The sequence below is a fragment of the Oreochromis niloticus genome, linkage group LG1 (assembly GCF_001858045.2).
Source record: "Oreochromis niloticus isolate F11D_XX linkage group LG1, O_niloticus_UMD_NMBU, whole genome shotgun sequence".
Lineage (NCBI taxonomy): Eukaryota > Metazoa > Chordata > Actinopteri > Cichliformes > Cichlidae > Oreochromis > Oreochromis niloticus.
The window spans coordinates 2,514,881-2,537,807 of NC_031965.2; the positions used below are offsets into that span (position 1 = coordinate 2,514,881).

At 42.1% G+C, this 22,927-nt stretch overlaps 1 protein-coding gene across 1 annotated transcript; it reads left to right on the forward strand.

Moving 5' to 3' along the window:
* The first annotated feature begins 1,122 nt into the window (after nucleotides 1-1,122).
* Nucleotides 1,123-21,058, forward strand: si:ch211-71n6.4 (para-nitrobenzyl esterase). Its single transcript, XM_005457382.3, has 10 exons — nucleotides 1,123-1,220; nucleotides 3,385-3,712; nucleotides 4,347-4,767; nucleotides 8,769-8,876; nucleotides 10,334-10,530; nucleotides 11,349-11,548; nucleotides 11,630-11,688; nucleotides 13,253-13,420; nucleotides 16,457-16,684; nucleotides 18,716-21,058. Exons 2-10 carry the CDS (start codon nucleotides 3,449-3,451, stop codon nucleotides 18,856-18,858), a joined length of 1,788 nt encoding a protein of 595 aa, XP_005457439.1. The 5' UTR covers nucleotides 1,123-1,220; nucleotides 3,385-3,448; the 3' UTR covers nucleotides 18,859-21,058.
* Nucleotides 21,059-22,927: the final 1,869 nt, after the last annotated feature.

A 22,927-nucleotide genomic window follows, 5' to 3' on the forward strand; every position in this document is an offset into this window, starting at 1 on the left:
CCTTTACCTGGAAAAGTTCATTGAGGGAATTCTGGTTGAGTATTCTTGTTTGTCCTTACGTGACATTAGGAAATATGCTGCCATCCAGTGGATAACAAATTGCCTTAAAATGGGACTGCTCTAATTTCTAATGATTTTATTTTTTTTAATATAATATTCCACATGCTCAACTAAGCATTCATGCACTGTTGCACATTTAGCACCTGTAGTGGGAAGTTAAGAAAATTCTCTCCTTGTATCACTGGCTGCTGTGCACAGACAGCTGCTGTTCTCTGCTTGGACGTTTTTATTATCATATAACTGCTAATAACCACATACAGTTCTGCCACTTTATTTAAAGCTCACAGAGGCTCGTGATACTGTATAAATTATTCTTTTTCAGACACTAATCTTTGTGATGCACTGGATCCATTTTTTTTGTCCTGATAATTGGCACATAGAGACAAACTTTCTTATTATAATTCAAATCAGCCATTCCCAAAGTCAAGAGTGCTGTGGCCCACTTAAAATCCTATGGAGTCCTGGCAATATTAAATCTCTACTAATCAAAATACAAGAAAAATTAATGTATTTCCTTAGGGAAAATAATATTCTAAAAACATAAACAGCACATAAACAATGATAACTCACACGCTTTACTGAAGTTGAGTTAGTACATCATGCACTTCTTTCTGTCCTGTACACAGTTTGCGTTTCTCCATTTCAGTCTCGTCGTTCTTTTTCTTTTTTTCTTTTTTTTGTGCAATAAAAATAAATGTAATATCCATTTTCATCCTCCCTGCACAGAAACTGAAATGGGCTGGTTGTAGCACAAGTCAGGCAGAAGAAAAAAGCGTGGTTTGACTGTTTTCCTTCTATACCTGGTATGTTACTGTAATATATTACTGCATTTAATACAGTTACACATGGCATTGCTGGCCCGCACTGGTAATCAGAAACGATCCTATTAACAAACAACAAACTCCTTAAACGGAGTTTAAGGTGTATTTTTGTTTAACAATTGTGGTTAGCTAATCAGGAGCGATTTTTTAAATCCTTTTATTTATTTGTTTGTTTGTTTGTTTTCCCGTATATTTTAAGTTTCGTGTCCCTTTAAATGTCCTAAACAGGAAGGTCCATGAATATGCGCGCTCCGCCCACTGGAGAACTAAATGCGTCAACGTTTGAGGTTTTTGGAGAGTTTGTGCTGTCTTGCGTTCTTTGGCAGTTTTTAGCACATGGTAAGTTTAGACACTGCAATGTTAATTTCTTCTGCAGTTATCTGACGCTTAAGTAATAAACCTGTCGAGCGAGCGGAAGTTTAGATTGAGGGCAGGAACGGTGTTAAAAAGTCATCGACTGCCATAAAGGGATTTGTTTTTATGCGTTATTTATGTCACTGTGACAGTTTGTACCCGGATTTATTTATTTTTTTAATGATGTATAAAAGTCACTGCTGAAAGCTGATTGCAGGTTCTAACCTGTGACACGAATGTTCTTTGAGGCTTAATCCTGAGAAACAAGTTTGACAGATTTCAGCCCAACAAGTTGTTTATAACATTTGAACAACTTGTTGGCAGCAGGGGGAAAGTGCATTGTGGCGAAAAGCGCTGACAGCATATTAACGCTAATGTCAGCTGTAAAAACAGGATTTTGCTGTTTTAGCTTCTCGTCTTCTTTTGGGGTTAATTGTGAGAGAAAGCTGCGGCACAGTGACCCGAGGAGGTGACACACGGAGCCACCATGTTGTCGCTGTAACATGTTGACACCTCTGATTTATTGTTGGCCCGTCCGGTTATTGTTCCCGCACAGTTTTTTCCGTTTTCCCTTTGTGTGTTTGTAGTTTAGGTGCACGTCTGCGGTGCTGTGTTGTACAGCCGCTCCTCATGTCTTCATATTCTTCTTGCAGGGAGACAGATTTTCGTCTTTGTTTTTTGTGTTGAGCAATAGTTCTCGAGGCTTTCACGAGTTTCTTTGGGCATTGGCTGCTTTTTCACTCATTTTCACTTCAGTGTTGACAACCAGTTGTTATCACATTCAGTTGTGTCTTTAGGCACTTACTACACTGATGTTACTAGAAGCCTGTCACAAAATAGAAGTTGTTCTGAAAAATACCAGCGATAACAAAGTTTTGATGGATATAAAATCTTATTTTTGACTTGATTTGAGCAGTCTGTATTCTGCATTTCAGTCAACTTCAGCTGCTGTCTGTTCTGTCTGTTCGACATTTTGGAGTTTGTCTAGAAGTAGTTCTGTTTATTGGCACATTTCTTTCTGATTCACATATTTCTTGTTATTTTTGTAAACTGGTGGGAACAAATGGGGAATGTCGAGGAAACGTTGGTCCTCAGGTAAACTGAACAGATTGGATAGAATTTGTAGCGGGACACAAAAAACAATACAAAAGGTGCCACAGTTCACACTGCATATCAGTAAAATCAGCTGTTCCCTCGGCACACACAGCCGCTGAGCCTGATGTACGCATAGACTGTACGTAAAAGAAGGTTGTAGCCACTGTGACATCACTCATTTGTTTCTGGCTTCCACGTTTTAAGCTTCACCCTTCATGGACTTGGCATGGACTGCCAAGTTATCGATTCATGTTAACTACCCTGATTAGCAAGCTCCAGCCATAAACTGTACTTTAATACTGTAAGTGCTAAGTGACAGACTAATAAAACACTGACCACAACCGAAGTACAGATGTCTTGGGTTGTCTGTACCACACAGCAGATCAGTCTGATAATTACATTAAAATGCTCCAACGGGCACCAGCAGCACAAACAGCGAGTTCCACTTCAATGACCTCGTTTACCTCGTTTACAGCTGCTGTGAACAGAATAAACAGTTTTTATTTTTGTAGCAGGCTGTAAACTTTCTCTGTAGTGCTTTATAGTCGGATATTTTTACATGGGAGTCTCATTTTTAGAGCCATAAATGGAGGCTTCAGCTTGTTTATGAGGCAGTGAGAGTGAGGGTATAAGCAAAAAGTTTAGAAATGGTTTTTAAAGCTAAGAATATCATCCACCCCGATAGGTAACTTGGTAATCAGGTTCTCAATCAAGAGCTTGACAAAAGCCTGGAAGAGTGTTTCAGAAGTTCTCTGCAGAGATGTTGGGTCAGCTGGACAGGAGCTACTTTATATAAAAGATATATGACAGCAATGGATTGAACAGGCCTCTGAGCAAGCAGCTCTTTATTTTTTATTTTTTGTGGAGAACCAAAGCACATATTTGTTATACAGCAGGCACTGCTCATTACATGACTGATATCATCCCAGTGACTGGTGCAGGAAGCATCAGATAGAAATCTTCCTGATGTGTGAAAGGAGTGTGTTTCAGTGCCGTCTAACCTGTAAACGTGCATTTTTGGACGGACCATAATTCCCGTGTCCCCCTCATGCAGGCGAGATCTGATCTGGTCTGAGGTGGAGTCGTTTGAATTTTCCGTTTCCTGACCCAGAGTGAAGATGAATGAGGATGCATTCGAGGTTCCAGAGAGGACTGAGTACCGCTACTTGGTACAGGAGGAGGATGAGGAGGAGGTGCAGTATGTGCGTCACAGACACTACATCAGCCCCTTCCTGGTCCTGTCCAAACGCTGCATCTTCCTCATCTGCCTCGGCGTGCTCGCTCTGCTCGCTCTTGCAGCCTACCTGGGTTACGTAGCCCAGACGCTGCCACCGGGACTCGCCCAGGTGTCGACTGACTGTGGCGACTTTAGAGGAAGATATGTGAGTTTGTACTCTTCATAATATCAAATCTAAGATGCATTGCAACCACTTTTTCAAAAGCTACTTTTTAATTCATTTAGGCCTCATGTCCTGAAGTCTGTAACTGTAATCCTGTACTAAATGTAATCGTTAACCTCGCTTAGCCTTGCTTTCACTTCCCCAGGATGCTGCAACACACAAGATTTGTGCTTCATCTGCAGAAATAATAAAGTAGAGCTCGTGATCGAATTTGTCTCTACACTTTTTTTCTGTGAACACGAGCTGGCTGCTGCAGGATGGGTTTCATGCAGTCAGTGCTCAGCTCAGTTTATTTACCACATTTATTTTTAATTATCATTTTCACACACTGAGTATTTTTTTCATGTTTCTTAAAAAAAAGAAGAAATTTCGTTAATAAACTGCTCAAAAGCAGTAAAGGAACGCCAGCCTGACTGTTTGGTGGTGGCTCAGTGACACACAGAGGTCTACATGCTAGACAACAGCACCTGGACCAGCTTTGAGTATCGGGATGAAATCCAGAACAGGGTCTCAGACCCTACACTGGTGCAGTGGGTCCTGGGAGCCTCCTCCAAAACTCAAATCTTCAGGAAAGTACAACAAATATGCTCTGACATTTGTAATCTTTTCTTTGTAGAAAAATGGAGCCTACTCCTTTAAGGGCATGCCCTACGCTGCTCCACCTGTTGGTGGCCTGCGCTGGGCTCCTCCAGCTGAACCGGTATGCAAGAGCGGGGTTACCGACGCGGGCCACTTTCGCAGCATTTGCCCTCAGGTGAGGCCCTTGTCGAGCACGGGGAAGGTGATGGGCCAGGAGGACTGCCTGTTCATCAACGTGTGGACCCCCACCCTGCAGCCTGACGCCAAGCTTCCCGTCATGGTGTGGATCCATGGAGGATACCTGCACATGCTCAGCGGAGGAGAGAAGGGATACTCGCCTACGGAGAAGCTCGCCGCCGACACAAAAATGGTTTACGTCAGCTTCAACTATAGACTCAATGCCTTTGGCTTTCTCGCTCTACAGATTCTGAGAGAAGGTTCTCCAAGAAACACCTCAGGTTAGTCGGTGATGCACAGCAGGACGAATGTGGAGTGTTTTACTGCAGCCAGCAAACAACTGGCTGCATGATATTTGTAGCCTGAAGCCTTACGGTGCGCACACACCGAACGCGATAGAGGCGGCCAGAGCGTCAGGTGTACATGGAAAGTCAATGGAAAGAGCGCGATGACGCGCGATTGCGCATCCGGCGAACATGCGGAAGCAGATTTGCGTCGCGAAAACGCCAAAACCCGTGAAACGCGCGTCAGTGTACCGCGTGGGGCGCGTTTGACTCGCGAAGAAAACCACGCGTGTCAGATTGTGTGTTGCATTTTGTGCACACGCCCGTACCGCGCCAACCGCTGGAGTTGGAAAATATGAACTCCGGCGTCAAATCGCGCCCCGACAACCAATCAGGAGGCCGGTGACGTGGCTGTAACCAGGTCACAGGGGCAGATCAAACCAAAGCCCTTCATTCTTCATTCAGTATGGAGGAAAAACTCATCACTGCCGTGGCTAATCACCCAGAGCTGTATGATGCCAGCTGCTACTTCTACCGAGACAGGAATAAAAAGGACCGAGCTTGGAGGCACAGAAGTGAGGAGATCGGGCAACCTGGTAAGTTCATTCATTCTCCTTTTTAATTTTCAGACTGACCCGATAAAGCCGCGCAAAAGCTAGCAAGCCCGCCTACTGTCCCGCTATTTTCCCACTGATGTACAAATACCTTTCCGCTAACAAGATAATGTGTTTATTCAGAGGACATCTGCAGCACAACTTCCTCCCACATTTCCGGTCCACGCGCGTGGAAAGATGCAATTTTGAGGCGCGATGGGTTTTTCTTGGACACACGTTGAGGTGCGAATGTGCACGCGTCAAATTAGGGGCGTTTAGGGCGTTTTCGCTCGCCTCTATCGCGTTCGGTGTGAACGCAGCCTTAGCTGAAACAAGCTAATGAAAATACATGTTGTGTAAGACTTTGTTAGATATCAGGAAAGGTTAAAGGAGACCTGTTCAACTCTTCCAATTTTTTGATCCTTATATAACCTGTTGCAATGGATTTTAACATGGTTAATGTTTCAAATAATGAGGTCACTGTGTATACAAGTCACCCCTGTGAGCCTAAACGCTTCACACTGAACAAGCTTTTCCTATGTTTGCCTCTGTATGTTGTCAGTGACAGAGGAGATCTCAGCACCACAGTTATGTCAGCGCACAAGCCCCGCCCACTGGCTCTTCATACCTTTATTAGTTTTGTCAATGATCTATAATATCAGTGACCTAAAATGAAGCTACAATACAAATTAGATGTCACGATCTCCGAGGCAAATCGTCGGGATATGAGTGGAGCGTGGCCCCAAGTGCAGGCCAACGGAGACCAGAACGGATAATAACGAAAAGCGAGCTTTTATTTTAGCTGCTACCAAACTACAAACAGGTGGAACAGGGAAAGCTACGAAAACCTAAACTGGGAAAAACTAAGCATGAAATAATACCTGAAACAAGAAACCTGGAACCGGGACGGAGAGCAGAGGTAATCCAGGGATAACACAAACTATATATACACAGAGTGAAACGAAGAAACGGTGTACAGGAGGGAGACACAGCTGAACCTCCTTAAACATTACGAGACAGGGAGGAAGCAAAACAGAATACACTGACATAAGACACAGACCTTCAAAGTAAAACAGGAAACGCGACACGATACACAGCCGTGGGACACGGGAACAGAGACTAACACAGGCTAAGATAAACACAAAGGGAGGAAGGACTATAATCACTAAGAACTAAAGAAAACCAAAACTATGAACAATATATCAAACTATAAAGTCAGAAATACAAGTACCGGGTTGCAGCCCAGTACAGTGACATTAGAATAAAGTGACAAAGGGTACAACGAATAACACAACAGCTAACACTTCTGAAAAAATGTAATTCTTACAGAAGAAGAACTTTATGAAAAGTTAAAAATTAAGTTTGGCATTATTTGCACTGAAATATAGACGGTATAAAAACAGAGCGCTGTGAAATAGACTGAACAGCTATTGCCTAAATTTTAAACTCGACCTTTCAGCTCGATACAAAATCATAGAAATGCATTTAAAAAAATATTGTAATAGTTGATCAGTCCAAGTTCATTATCTTGTCCACCTCTGCCTCAGCGCTCTGCACAGTCCAGAAACCTTGGCTACCGTGCTCTGGATTTCACTTCGTTTTTAAGCATCATATCAGTTCTCCACAATCTTGGTCACACACTGCCCCGCTCCGCTCAGCATCCTCAGCCCGGCATTAATTATTCATATTTTACCTAACTACACTGCTTTAAATTCATTTATCAATCAGCTGTAGCTGTGACTCATGTTATAGCTGCCTTGTGTTGTTGTGTAAACAGGCGTGTTGCTAGGCAACCCAGCATGCCATAGTAATGGTTTTGCAATAATTTCTGTGGGGTAAAAATGACATCCTCTGCGGTTCTAGGTATAAGTGGTCATGTTTTTTTCTTTTCACACCCCAAATATTTGATAAATGAGCCCATTTGAGGAAAAGTCCGAAAATACGAGCTTATTCCAGTATTTTCAAAATGCACAAATCTCCAGTTTAAGATGAGTAAGAATTATTTGACCTGTCAAAGTAACTTAAGGAGACACCAAGAGTAGAATATAGAGGTGTAGCTGATAATTATTCATCTAGTTTAAATATAATCTGAAACTATAAACTAAAAATGGAACGTGTGTCATTCTACTGTCTTTACCTCACAATGTAAAGCGCCTTGAAGCAACTGTTGTGATTTGGCGCTATATAAATGAAACTGAATTGAAAAGCCTGCAGTGAGATGACCAAACGTTGGGTATTTGTAACATGTATTTGTAACCTGAATATTAGAATTTTGAGGTAACACTGAAATATGATGCGTGATAGATTATATGAATCATGCATCAACATATTTAAATCGGATATCTGCCCGATCCTGACTTGGAAAGCTGGATCGGATCATTTCGGACAGCAGACTGATGAGAACACAAAGAGACGGAGTTTGTCCACTTGGTCAGAGTGGTAGTTTCACCTCATTCACTCCGCTGTCTGTGCTTACTAATGAGGTTTTAAAACCACTCCATCGCTCACACAGTCTGGCTAACAGCCTGTAAACTACAAAGCCTTTCCCCGTCACCATCGACCGCACAGTTAGCGTACGCAGCTGGCATGCGATGTGGAACCGAGACACAGCTTGAGCTCCGTCTTCAGGCCCGTTCTCATTATTGTTTGGTTCCCTCAGAGGTGAACCGTGAGCCATTTACTAAACAAATAAAGTGGAATAAAATGCAGCCGAGTTTGAACAAACAAACCTTTTTACATGCTCAGTTAAAGACCCTAATTATCGTCGTGGAGTTTCAGAAGTAGTGACACTTGCAGGGAGCTTTTAACGGCTTCTGTTAGGTCGCTGCAGTGCACCGTGTGGAGTTAAAGAAGTTCTAATGGCTGTAGTGCCTGTTTTCTTACAAGCCATTAACCACTTAAACCGACCCTTTTAATAATTATGGTGTTTACATTGTGCTCCCAGTTAGAGGGAATGCTGAGAAGTCCATAGCCTTCCATTAAGACGTGTATACTTAATGAATGTTAATGCGATCTTTATAAATGGAGCTCTTTCCGAGGCTTCCTCCTGCTTGTTTGCATTTTTGCGCTGTGAGTCAAGTGGGTCATTTCTGTTACGCAACCCGAATAAGCCCACTGTGACCTTGATGCGACAGAGCCTCGCGTGACACAATGGTGTGATGGCGGGGCACACCACTCCTTTTCAGCATTCCAGAGCCTCCTCTCTATCCTCTTCACTATCACTGCTCTTTTTTAATAGTTGTAATAGTCCCCTGCCCCATTTCCTCGCTCCCTCAGCTTGAGATGAGTTAAATTTAGTTCATGCTGCCAGAACACCACAGAAAGCTGGTTTCTGATTGAGAAAAAGGCTGCATCAAAACCTGACTAATCGATCTCTTCTCAACTCTCCCCTTCCCTCCTCTGCAGGGAATTATGGCTTCCTGGATCAGATCGCAGCTCTGAAGTGGGTTCAGAAGAACATCCGTGTGTTTGGAGGAGATCCTGGCAAAGTTACCATATTTGGACAGAGCTCAGGTATAAACCGTATTAAAAATAATCATTAAAAGTGTCATCGGGACATGCTGTGACACATGCAGTCTCAAACTTACCCTAAAGGATTGAATGTTTTATGACGAATTCTGTGTCCTAGAAAAGATTCGATCTAATTAAAAGAAGAGATAAAATAATAACAGCAACACAGATTAGATCTGTCATGTGGTGTTGTGATTATAGGCGGTCAAATTAACACTCACTTATATTTTGAAGTTACAGTAGTAACTCACTTGTTAGTAGGGAATGTGCACATTAAGGTTATTTATAGTGAATGCCCAAAGCAGTTATAGCGATTTGATCAAATCTACAGAAGCATTAAAGACACTGCCAGAGTTGTATAACAGTTATTTAAAAGAGAAATCATGTGTCAGTGTGAATGTTTGTTGAGCTATCACAGATGTGCTGGTAGTATTTTGGTCAGCACTGTACTGCGAATGAACACAGTATATACTGACATAACGAAAACTGTCATTAGAAGTAAAAACAAATAAACTGATAAAAAGAGATGGGTGTGGTGTCAGCGTTTTCCACATTATTATATTGTATTAGTGGCAGTAGCAAGGTAGAAAATACTTTGTCTAATTTATGACCATATCATTTAAACAGGGCGATAAGCAAACCTTCTGCAGTGGTAGACATTACAGTCCTGTGGAAGTACATGGTCACTGCTTAATTTGATTGAAGAGGCTAGGTGTGCTAATGAAATGCCCTTGATTAACTGATCATTGTAATCGGAAGGTTGCCGGTTCGAGCCCCGGCTCGGACAGTCTCGGTCGTTGTGTCCTTGGGCAAGACACTTCACCCGTTGCCTACTGGTGGTGGTCAGAGGGCCCGGTGGCGCCAGTGTCCGGCAGCCTCGCCTCTGTCAGTGCGCCCCAGGGTGGCTGTGGCTACAACGTAGCTTGCCATCACCAGTGTGTGAATGGGTGGATGACTGGATATGTAAAGCGCTTTGGGGTCCTTAGGGACTAGTAAAGCGCTATATAAATACAGGCCATTTACCATTTATAATCCGGTGCACCTTATGGTCTGAAAAATACGGTATATGCACCAATCTGTGTGTAAATGGTGCAGATGCACAAAACAGCAATTTATGACTATGTTCATACCAGAAATTTCAAAATCCCTTTTGCAGTGCAGCCTGATGGAAATTCTATCACAGAACCTAATAAGAACTGCAGAATGCCACAAACCTTAATGAACTGAAGCCATCTGTAATGAAGAGTGGGCCAAAATTCTTCCACAACCACATGAAAGATAATTACTTGCTCCTAAAAGTCCTAAAAACATAAGTGTACACTTCACATCTTTTGGGAGAGTTTGAATGTGCAGGTGCTTGCTATGTTATCTATGTATTTAATAATAAGGCAAACCAGTTGAACCGCTCCATCACCTGCAACCAGCTGCTTCTCCCATTTTTATACTTTGGTCTCCTGAAGGTGGAACGTCAGTGTGGACCCTGATGATGTCACCATTAGCCAAGGGTCTCTTTCATGCAGCAGTGGACATGAGTGGCTCGTACGTCTACAACGCGACCCTGGAAAAAGCCGAGGTGGACAACCTGGCGTTCCTGAATAAGACGGGCTGCAGAGATCTGGCCTGCCTGAGGCGCCTCTCTATCGGACAGGTCCTGCAGGTAGGAGAAGGAGGAGGCAGACAATCCATCCTAACTGGAGAGCCTTGCTGTAAAAAATCTGTGAAAGGCAACGAAGCTCTGACAGTAATAAAAAATCTAATAACAGAAAAACGTTAATTTCTGTAATATTCTCCTTAATGTCTAAAGATATCAGGAAATATCTCATTCGTAGCTCATCTTTCCAAACGCTTCTGACATTTTGATCAAAATTAAAATTAAGTTTTTCATTTTGATGGCTTATAATGTCACATCCAGGTATCAAAAGACCTGGACATCTCTAATTTTACTATGCAGTTGATGAATAAATGGGACACTAAATATAATTTGCAGCCACGATTACAGGCAGCTTTCCCTCAAATAGAAACACCACTGAGGTTTATTAAATTGAGGATCCTCTGATGAGAAGAGAACCTGTAGGTACATGAAGAGCTTCATTTCAACATGACGATGACCCCGGGAGGAATTATGAATAATGTATATCATGAAATGATGATGACAGCTGAACTTTTAAAACTGTGACAGTCATCAGACTGCAGGTCACTGTTATTAGGTTTTTAAAATGTCAAAGTAAGTGATTCAAGATGCCACTCAGGAGCCTGGAAAAAGAGCAGTTTCCATCTTATTTTATCCCGTAATTCTGTTAGATACAAATTAAAAAATAGTCGTGTTTTATGAAAGCGAAACCTAAACTCACTGTGGACCGGTCGTCTTTACATGCATTGTGCTCCCCTCCTGTCCAAAAGAACCATTAAGATGAATATAAGTTTGTTTCTTTCTTCTTGAATCTTATGCTAAAAATAATAAGCATGTGTTCCTAGGCCATCCCATGGCAGGAGTACCCCTCCTGGGCAGCAGATGAGATGACTGACCTCCCCACCAAAGGGCAATTCATCGGCCCGGTTGCAGTAGTGGACGGCTACGTCCTCAAAGCGCCCCCTTTTGAGCTGTGGGAGAAGAAAGGAGAGCACAGTGACGTCCCTTTCCTTGTTGGAACAACAGAGCAAGAGGCTGACTTCGCGTGAGTTCACCTGATTCAGTTTCTCCACATTCAGCTTGTGCTGAGATGAGTCTCCACTTCAGTGCTGTGTTTCCTCCACAGTCCTCCATCTACAAACATCTCCCAGTGGACCTGGGGGGACTACACGTGGTTCGTAACAGGTAACGGCTTTAAAGAGGGTGTAACCCAGTTTTTTTTCTGTAGATGTCTTCTAAATGCATCGCATGCAAGCAACCATGGAGCCACTGTGCTGGAAGAAATGACTGCTATAAGGATTCTCTCAGTGTGTGTATGTGATTGTGTCTGTTCAAAATATGGCTGCGTAACATTGTAAGATTGTAGCCACTTAGCTTCAGGGAATTAGACCGAGATCAGGGTTAGTGCTTTGTAGTGATGGTTGAATGTAGTCACAGGAGGCTTGGGAATTTGATTGAGAATATTTGAATCATTAATGAATCAATATCTTCACAAACATGGCCCAATAAACATGCCTGTGTGTGTGTATTGGTTGCACCAGTCCGTGAGTCGTTCGGTACTGGGCCGCGAGAGTTGAGGCTCAGGTGTGAAATTTATGGTTTTCAGGGTCTTTCCCTGTGTGTGTGTGTGTGCGTGTCTTATTTTGAAAGAAATATTTACGCGTTACCATAGCGACCAGAGAGCATTAAGGTGCAGAGAGGAGCATGTTACTCTCATTGTTGTTGGCGCATTTCAGGAGGACGATGCTAATAAAGTTACACAATTACACAGTGAATTCGCGTTTATTATTATATTTACAAAATACCACAGTTTTTGTCTTGTTCGTATCATTTTATTTTGTTGTATTTTGCTGCACCTTAATGGCCGGTCTGTGAAAATATTGTCTGACATTAAACCGGCGCAAAAAAGGTTGTTGCCCGCTGCCATAGAGTACCCTATGGCTACAACATGCAACCAAAGAAATTTTGAGCATCGTATACTTATCAGGAATCCTTTTCACCTTGCAACTGCTGGCCGTCTCCAGCAGCTACTCATGGAATACAGAATTTTGTGTAGTGATTAGCCACGCCCCCTCTCTAGGTCTGTGTGACTGGGGCTTCAGGGAAACGCTGGTAACAGAACCTTTATCCTAAATATGAGAATCATTCATTCAAACAAGGTCAGTCTCACTTATACTCTGGGTTTCCTAGCAACACATCTAACAGATGTGAATCACATGATCACATGAAAGGTTGTCAGGATAGGCAAAGAACAAACAGACTGAAAGAAATTTCCTAAAATATTGGTAAGATATTGGGCCTTGAAGCAGACCCTGGCTTTCTACTGTCTCTGCTAGTTGAAAGGGAGTTCTTCCTCCCTACTGTTGCCAAGTGCTTAACATTCAAGGTTTTTTTACTGTATATTTTTTACCTGATCAGGTCAAATTATTAGCGTGGAGGAAAAAGATTTTTAAAAATCAAGGTTAGGTGTGCTCTATAAAGTACCATGACAGTGTAGACAGTATAGCCCATTAAGAAGTCAACCACGCTCTTGACACTGAAAACTAGGCTTTACCTCACTAAGCCCAAATCCAGTTTCATAGTTCGGGCCACTGTTCTGTTTGATTGCATCCCGCTCACTGATGTATGACGCCAGGGACTGAAACTGAGTTTAAACAGGAAAATCTGTGTAAGCACTTCACATGATAACATTTCTGTTATACTAAATATTATGTGTGGACTGTATCTGTCTGTGTCGTTTTCCTCTCAGCTAAACTTAAGTCATTCGGCGACGGTCTCGTCAAGGAGGCGTTGCAGCTGTATCAATCTTCGGCCCCGTGTCCAACCAAAGACCGCTGCCCAGAGAGGTCCTATACCACCATGGTGTCTGACATCAGGGTCACCTGTCCCAACAACGACCTGGCCCAGAGGGCTGCAGGTAAACTCATGGATCACTGAATAATATCATGATTATAAAAATAATATTGATAATAGGTTCTCCCATAATAAGATGGGATGTGCAGTGCTCAGTGATGATTAAGTGGCAGCTGGAAAACCAGCAGGGTGGACCATCTAAGTGTTTTGAAGTGGATACCTCACCATAGTTACTGATCTATCTCTCTGTGAAAAATAGGCGACTGGTTGAATAAAGTTTGACCAATTTCTGACTGAATTGTTATTTCATTACACCCAATTTCCATCTTGGGCTTGACTTAGTCTCTAACGAATATGTGTGGGGGATTAGAGTTGAGTCTCTCTAACCAATCACCACATCAGTCAAGATTCAGAGTCAGCACGCTTAGTCAGCATACTGGCTTATACCCATATTCTAAGAGGCAGAGAAAGTAAAAGCTGTCTACCTTTCCTTGGCTCCAGTGCTCAGCTTTAGTCTTGGCCATGGCCCTGGTAGCTGCCCTCTTGCAGCACACTGTCCTTTCATTTATTCTAGTTTGGAGATGATGATGATGGATCCCCACACATTCATTTAGAAGCAAAGATGTGGCTATATTAAACTTTAAGTGTAACATATACCTCATATTGATAATATTGATCCATCATCCAGAGCAACCCTACTCCGACATGTAGTTGAGAAGAAGAAAATCTAAATATTACAGTAAAAGTATCTGAGAACAGAAGTTCTTTGACACAAAGACAAACTTCTTGCTTTCTTTGTTTCTTTGCTTGCTTTTCTGCTTCATGTTCTAACCATTTTTTCATGGCCGCCTCTTTCATTTTACTTTATAATACTTTCTGATATATTTATTGGTTCTAAGTGAGAGCGACAAAAGCTGAGTGTTTTTCTCTGCTGATACCAAAAGTGAAGTGATCTCCTCCGACACATTAGTATAATGGAACATAAATTTATGTTACAAGTTGTTTTCTTTTCAGAGTAACAAGTCATCAAGCCCCCTTCATTCCTTTGCAGTCTGGCACGATTGTGCTTCGTGTAGGTTTGGTGTCCTCGGGGCTTGTTGAACTCAGTCAGCGGTGAAACTCTGAGTAAAGTGACATTTAGCTGTTGTGTGAGGCGACTGCAGGGCATCCTGGGTGATTTTTCTTCCACATGCTTCACTGGGTTTTTTATCTTGTGCAGCTTGTTTGTTTTTTATTTGTTTGTTTGTTTTTCTGTCTTTTTTTTTCCGTCTCTCGCTGAGTCCCAGTCAATCTGGGCTTGAAGTGACTGATAAATGGGAGATTCAAAAGGATCATACATGTTGGTTTCAGCAAGAAATGAAATACTGCTTGTGGCTTGAATAATAGAAAAAAGCTTTTCAAATAACATTTGACTCTAAAAATGTACGTAACACCAAAAAAACACAGTTAGCTAGGTTTTCTGTTTCTTAGAACAGAAATATACCGACTGTATGTATTCACATTCCACTTTCATTGCATATTAACATTTTATGTTGCTAAATACTTTCCAACAATTTTCACACGCCGTAATTTGCCAAAAGTATTCACTCACCCAACCAAATCCCTGAAGGTTCAGGTGTTCCAATCACCTCCATGGCCACAGGTGCGTACACTCCTGCATGGTACCATGATAAGACGCCACCTGTGCAACAACAGTCAGGACATTTCCAGTTAACTTTTAGTGGTATTATAACAAAGTGGAAGACCACATGAAATCATGGAGTGGGATCAGCGGATGTGCAGAGGTTGCTAACTTTCTGCAGAGCCAATCACTACAGACCTCCAAACTTCATGTGCTCTTCAGATTAGCCCAAGAACAGTTCGTGGAATGGGTTCCTATGCTGAGCAACTGCGTCTAAGCCTTACATCACAAGATGTAACGCCACTGGACGCCACTGGACTGTAGAGCAGTGGAGACATGATCTCTGAAGTGATGAATGACACTTCTGTCTATGATGTCACAGGGTGAGAAGCTGGGTCCTTCACAGATGGCCGTTCATTCTCACAGCCTTGTTGGAATCACTAGTTAAGCTAACATGCACGTCTTTGGATTAAGGGAGGAAACTGGAGTACAGGAACTTAACTTTAGCCCCTGAATGTGTCACATGCAGGCAGTTTGAAGTTTAAGCTATAAAAACATGAATATTTCACAGTTCCAGCTGTTTTGAATCTTTGCTACTTTTCAGGAAAGTGAGGGATCAGCAACAGTGTAGCTAAGCTTTTTATTTCATCCTGTCATGAGTGTCGGGAAAGAACAAAAAGAATGTGATGTCACTGGATGTCAAAGATCACCTTTTTTTGCATAGAGTTCAGATATCTGGAGGGAACTTCTATCCAGCTGGTCTTCCATCCTCGCTGACTTGCACCGGAGGTTTTGCAGACACATCGACTTGCTGCTAAAATAATCTCCAAAAAAATGTGTAATTTGAACACTCCAGTGAAAACTCCCTCCCAAACTTGTGCGCTAAACGTTTGATCGTATTCGTGAATGTCAAGCATTAAAATATAAATCCAAACTAGGGTCGCTTCAACAAAGGCCCGATTAATTAATAAGCCAGAGGACGGATGGATAATCTAAAACTATTTTTCCATTTAAGTCCACGATTCAAACATTCCACTCGTATTCGCTTTAGTGTGTTGGTACATTTATTTTCATTATATTGAGGAATGATGGTAAAAAGAATGTGGTGACTTCGCCTTGGGCTTCAAGAAACTATTGCAGACATTTTCAGTTTTCTGACACTTTAGAAGCAAAGAAATCATAAAAAAGAGGTAAAGTCACACGCTTCCACCTGTGTAATGTCAGTAATGTTTGCATAATTCAAAGTGTCTTTTGTCGTAAATGTTTGAAACAAATTGTCAAACGTGTTTTTCACATTTGACAATTTGCTGAAGAGTAATTTTAATAACAACAGTTAATAAAAAGGCATTGATGCTGCAACTGCAGGATTTGTTTTCTTTTATGTTTATGAAGATAGAAAGTGGAACATTTCCAGCAGGATACATTTGGGGTTTTGTCATTTTTGACAGACTAATAAGCTCTTTTGTAACCATTTCTCAGCTGCTCTCGACAGTCCTGTGTATCGCTACGTGGTGACGCACACGCCATCCGGACCTGTCAACACGTCCAGCGACCTGCTGCCATTCCCCAGCCGCTTCTCCTTCCACTGTCTGGATGCCGTGGCGTTCTTTGGAGGGCTGGAGTTCATTTTAGGGAAACCTCTCTCAGATGGGGACCGGCGCTTTCAGGATCTCATCACACGCAATCTCGTCAGCTTTGCCAAAACAGGTGAGGGCTGTTTGTAAATCATAGGTAAGAGAAGTTATTATGTGTGTGGAGTTAAAATAGTGGATTCAGGGCTTCAAATAAGACCCTCGTCTTTGCAGGTAATTCCTGTGAGCCAAAACTTCAGGCTAATAGACAAGTTCAGATATCTCTGTGCTTGAGAATGAACAAAATGCCACCTGCCTAAACCTTCTGTTTGCGAGGTGCAGCCAGTCAGAGGAAAGTAGGCTTAAGGAAGAGGAATGGAAACAGTCTGGATGAACTGAGGTGCTACACTTTGTGTTTAAAAAAAAAAAAATCAAAGTGAGCAAACCCTACTTTCCATCAGGTGTGATGTGATGATGGTAAGAACCCATCTTTTTGTATTTGTATTACACATCAGTGTTTGTGCTGCTCGCCCACCTCACTGCTGCTACTCAGGACCAGAAAATGACCCCTAAAATTCCTCTAAGGAGCAGAAGAGAACAATAAGAGAATATGGTTGCTCTTGGCATCCGACATAAAAGCAGGTTCCTAACTTGTGTTTCTGCTTCTGCACATCTCTATCAGCTGACCTCTGTGCTCATTCTGATTCAGTTTGTTTCTTTTCCTTCTTTCACTTTTCTCTTCAAAGCTTCACCTTTTGTTAAGCAGTGCTCAGAGCTTGCTGGTGTTCATTCGTTCAGAGTATCTGTGAGTTAACTTATAGCTCAGGAGGTACTTTGAACAAATTCAACAGAAACAATCCTGATCCATCGAAAAATGTGATGTAAAAGACTTTTAGCCTTATGAAGGGCTCGTGAGGAACTACCTTGGATTTTTCATTTGATGACTCAGTGTGTTAGTGTGACATCTTTTGGTTTTTTTCTTTGCCTTTGTACATTGAAATTCATGTCATCACTATGTGTCTTTATTAAGCAGCAGCCTCCAATGCTGAAAATGAAACAGCATTATGGCAATTTGAGGCTGGCTCCAATAGATTTTGGTCTCTGTTGATAGTTTGCCGTTTTGTAACAAATGTATGGTGGGTGAGATTTTGTGCAGCTAATCCACTTGCTTGCTTTGAAGGGTTAAAGCCTGTTTGTGGCTGATTGCCTGCACAACAAGCTGCAGCCGAAAGCCGATGGCTTTTACCCATCGGCTGTGTGCTTGTGCTGCAGACTGTGCCGTATCATATTGTGCACAATTTTACATGAAGGTGTCATATTGTCATATCATTGCACACCATGTGTTTATATTTTTCAGTGTGGACTACAACAAGAAAAACCCAGGCGTGTCATACCACGTGTCCAATGATTATTTAATAAAAACGAAGCTACCCCAACAACCTCCAGCCAAGCACAACGCTTTGAAAAATATGCATGAAAACTGTTCTCACCAAAGGTGGGAGATACAAGCAGGTGGTGACTGAAAAGTTAAAAAATGACTCAAACTAGTCGCACTCCGTATGACACGAAGAGCAAATGCTGGGTTGAAATAACGGATCCAGTTATATGATGGTAAAGGAGAGCTTTAAGTAATTTCTTTTTCTATATCATCAGTTGTTATCACAAGTTTTCTCCAGATATTGATATGATTTTGAGGTTATATCGCTCACCCCTGCTGCAGACTGTAGTTTTGTAATGATGCTCTTTTCTAGCTCATGTTGAGTGCGAGTGTGTGCACACTTAGTTTCTTTGCAATTCAGAGTTTAGCACACTGGTGGACAGTAAATGGTCGGCCACACAGAGATGTGGGTTCATCTGAAATTTTGATGGATATAATGTCCACTACTCAGAACCAAGCACACCCTCACAGGTGTGGCTGATACGACAGTGGTGACAGATGGCTACAAAGGAAGCAGGACACATGTTGACTCCACTGATTTCCTTTTTGGATATCACTTTCAGAGGCAGCCAAAAAGGATAAGGAACTGGCCAGATGAAGATTTAAAAAGGAAAACATACTGTACATTAGACTCTGTGGTGGAAAACGAGGGGATTTGACCTCGTCCTCCTGTTGCCTTGATGCTGTTGTGCCTTAAAGTTACACTCTGTTTCTCTTTACTTCTTGCAGGTAAGCTGGAGACAAAGTGGCCCGAGTACCCATCAGCCATCGCTTTCTTGTCCGAGAGCCTTAAGGTGGTCAGGAACTACACCTCTCCTCAGTGTGATCTGTGGAGGAAGAACGGCCTGTATGCCTACGCCTGGATGAACTGAGCACAGACGGCAGCTGGAAGTCACTTTGTAGTTCCTCTGCTTTGTCTCTCATCCAGCTCAAATCCTGCAGCAGCCGCTGTTAGTTTGAATCCTCAACAGAGATGAAACGTTTGTTTGAGGCAGCATTTGATTACTCAATCTTAATTCTATTATTTTTAAGTCCAGCAACGAGCCATATTTGTGTTTTAAATAATGCACACTTTCTCACTTCATTCCTAGTTTAAGTTTGTACATTTTTTTTCAGCCACATTTCAATTTGAGTTGAAGGGAATTCTGGCGGATCCGCATGTCGCTATGGACCGTTTTAAAACTAACAGCTTTATATTCAAGGAAGCTTAACGTGTTTGCATTAGAGGGCGGTGAGAAAGACTTTTGGTGTTGTAACTTGGGTGAATCAAAACTTAACAGACACTGGGTCCGCATAAAGTAACTGTACATTAAACTAGGCATTAACTAAGCAAACCAAGGGGAGCTGCAGTGAACTTGCTGTGGGTTTTAAAGAAAACATGTTTGTGCCAAATCAGTCTAAAACATGATATGAAGTACCCTTTATCTGGGTGCAGTCATGTTACATCAGTTTAAAACACACACAAAGTTAAACTTCGCTGATCCGCTGAAAAGTTTTATAGCTCAAAAACAAGTTAGCACCCTGGCACGTCTTCAAAAAGCTCATGCAATCCACACGACTGAGGGAAAGTTCTTCAAGTCTGGCTCTTCGGAGCAGTTTTGGAAATATACAAAAGAAAGTTTTTCTTTCCTCAAATTAAGCTTTGAAAAGGTAAAACATTTGGATAAAGTCAGGAATGCTGTTTTCCTCCTCTTTATATGTAATATGATAAAACATTTCTAAACCTAGAATCTCTAAGCAGAAGTCCTCGTTTGACTGCTCACGCTGCGCCGCAGCTTCTGTTTCAGACTGACCTTTGAATGGTCATCACTGGGATGAGAGCAGGTCTGCAGCTGAAACTGAGCAGCCATGTCAGCCAAGACGGACATGAAGCGAGACCAAATTGAAAACAGAGGAAACACACTTTGGCCACGCCAACACAATCTCCTCTCATCAGCTGCGCTAACTGAAAGATTTGCCTTCCTGCATCTTCATCCACTCACAAAAATGAAAATCAAAGTGAAGTGTCTTTCAAGGTTTTTAGAAACTGAAGAGAATCCAGTACACTCAGCAGATGAATAAGTGTAAGTGGGGACTGGATCTTTCAAAAAGTACCAGCTGCTCTGAAGGCAGGTCAGAGGCATACAAGGAGACGCATTTGACTTCTTCTTTTTCATAGGCCAGAACTTTTCTTCTCCAGTTGATATAAAGCAATATTAACCTTAACGAAGGCTCAGTCTGTCTCTCATCTTTGCAGATTGTTGCTGCTAAAGCCTTTAACTGCTTCTATTTTTTTTTTTAAAGAACTGCGAGGGTTCTTCAGATCATTTGTTTTCTAAAGACGTGCAAAGTCTTTAGACTAGTCTTGTTAAATTTATTGGAGAATAAATGGATTTTTATTTCACTATCACTTCTGTCAGCCTGGAATTTCGGGGGTTTGCCAGGACACATCCAGTCTTGATGACTAAAAGGCTTTTAGAGGATTGCGACTTTACTAAACTTTATGAAGCAGGAGGAATGTCTCTGTAGTCTTTCATTTAAATGAACTACACAAAGTAAAAGTATGTAAGTAAACCCAGGTCATTTTCACACGGACTCTTTGTTTGTATTCACAGAGGAAATATTAAGGTGTGAAGGGAATTTAAAAATCAGAGGATTTTTGCTTTATAATTTCAAGAAAAATGTGTCCGTGTTATTGTCAACTGTGAATGTGCTGTTGAGTCACAGGATGTTAGTTTTTGAATTTTGTCACATTCTGCTGTTTGCACTGATTTCAAGCTTGGCCACTGCGAACATGTGAACACGTTTTGTTCTTTGTATATTTGATTTAATTTGTTTTGATTGGTTTTAAATGCTCGCTTTCTTTTGCTCCTCATTTGTTGTATTGTTATGTGAATCCAATCAGCAGACCTTATGTATTTAAAGATGTACCACATTTCCATTTTAATCAAACGACACTAATCATTGCCATCGGTTTGCATGGTGTTTCTGTAATGGTTTGCAAACAGTACTTTGATGATTATATTTGGCTGTGTGTGTTCGTGTGTTGATGTTCACTTTTGTATGTTCAATAAAACTGCATCATGCTGACTGTTGTTAACCTGCTAAACTTGAGGATTTTTAGCTAAAATTAGTATCCTTCTCTTGGTTGAAAGGATGTAAAAGTTTTGTTTGTTTGTTTGTTTGTTTTACAGTTTAATGAATTTCCTGTATTAATCCTCCAGTCCATGCACACTGGACTTGTGCAGAGCTCTGTAGGTCCAGTCACATTTTTAAAAAGTAAAAACAGCAATTAAAGGAAAGTACAGATCAAGCAAAGGGTGGAGCAATCTTCTAGTAGTATTTACAATATAAAAGACGAAAAAAACCCACTGTACAGGCTGGTGATACGATACATGCTGGTGAGAGTTCAAATAGTATATATCAATAGTGTAATAGTATTTCACACATAATATTGCACATTTCACATAAAAAGTATTGCACATTAATCATTGTACATTTGAAAGGAGGTAAAGTAGTGCTGTGTTATTTTAAGTGTTAAGTGTTTTTTGCTTGCCATCCATCTGACAGTTGCGGTGAAGAAGCTGTTGTCGTTCTGTGTGTGATGATGCTGTCTGCTCTGTTGTGTCTGAGCAGAGGCTGAGCTGGATGGTGTGAGTCCCTGATAATTCTCTCTGCTCTTTTTCAGCAGCGTTGTTGTGTACAGAGTCCATGGAAGGAAGTTCTGTGCCTGTGATCCTCTCTGCAGACTTTATGACCCTTTGCAGAGCCTTCCTCTCTGCCTGTGTTCCCGTACCAGACAGTGATGCCTGCGGTGAGGATGCTCTCTATCAGTCCTCTGTAGGCCTGGGTGAGACTGCGATGGTTCATGCCGGCTTTCCTGAGCAGCCGAATGAAATAAAGCCTTTGCTGGCCATTTTTCACTGTTGCTGTGGTGTTCAGAGTTCAGCTCTGGTCTGATGTAACCTGCAGTCCCAGGAATCTGTGGCCGTTGGCCCTCTCCACCTCTGTCCCTTTGATGATAAGAGGCTGCAGGGGACGGGGGTTCTTCCTGAAATCCAGTATTACTTCCTTAGTCTTCTCCGTGTTTAGGATGAGGTCATTTTCCTCTCCGTAGGCAAGAACACTGTCTACCAAAGTCCTGTACCCAGATCCAGTGCTGACGGTGAGCTCAGCAGACACGCGTCCTCCCATTCTCACCACCTGTGGTCTGTCTGTCAAAAAGGCCAGAATCCAGTTGCAGGTGGGAGTCGGGATGCCGAGGTCTGTCAGCGTCTCCATCAGCTTGCCCGGGTGGATGGTGTTGAAAGCAGAGCTGTAGTCCAGGAAGAGCATCCTGACACACGTTCTGCTGCTCCAGGTGGTTGCAGAGTGGCTATTGCTGTTGCATCATCCACTGATCAATTGGGACGGTATGCAAACTGGACGGGGGTCTATAGTGTCCAGGACCATGTGGTTGATGTGTGTGAGAACCAGTTTTTCTAGACACTTCATAACGACTGGTGTGAGTGCCACTGGCCTGAAGTCATTCAGGGTGGATCTGTCCAGTCTTTGGGAACTGGTATAATGATGGAGGATTTAAAAATATGTGGGACTACTGCCTGGGTTAGTGACAGGTTGAAGATATCAGTGTACACAGCTAGTTGTTCCCCACAGGCCTTCAAAACTGTGGGAGGAACTCCATCAGGTCCCACAGCATTGTGGGGGTTCACACAACACATTACTTACCGACAGGTTGCTACCCCGCCGCAGTGTTAAGGAAGATACTTTCACTGTGCCACATTCATAAATAAGCACATTACTCATTTGCTCTTCAGATGTCAGTCCCATTAGTAACTTCTTATTGTTGTCTTTTAAGCCACTTAACATTGACCTATGCATCTTTGAAGCTAAAAGAGACAACTCAATAAAGCAGTGTTGTGTTTACACAGAACTTATAACACACAACAGCGAAGAACCATT

Excerpts from the sequence above, each read along its gene's own strand:
- si:ch211-71n6.4 (XM_005457382.3), top strand. The coding sequence starts at position 3,449 with ATGAATGAGGATGCATTCGAGGTTCCAGAGAGGACTGAGTACCGCTAC. Across the intron at positions 3,713-4,346 it reads GCGACTTTAGAGGAAGATAT|AAAAATGGAGCCTACTCCTT; the intron begins GTGAGTTTGTAC and ends TTTTCTTTGTAG. Across the intron at positions 8,877-10,333 it reads CATATTTGGACAGAGCTCAG|GTGGAACGTCAGTGTGGACC; the intron begins GTATAAACCGTA and ends GGTCTCCTGAAG.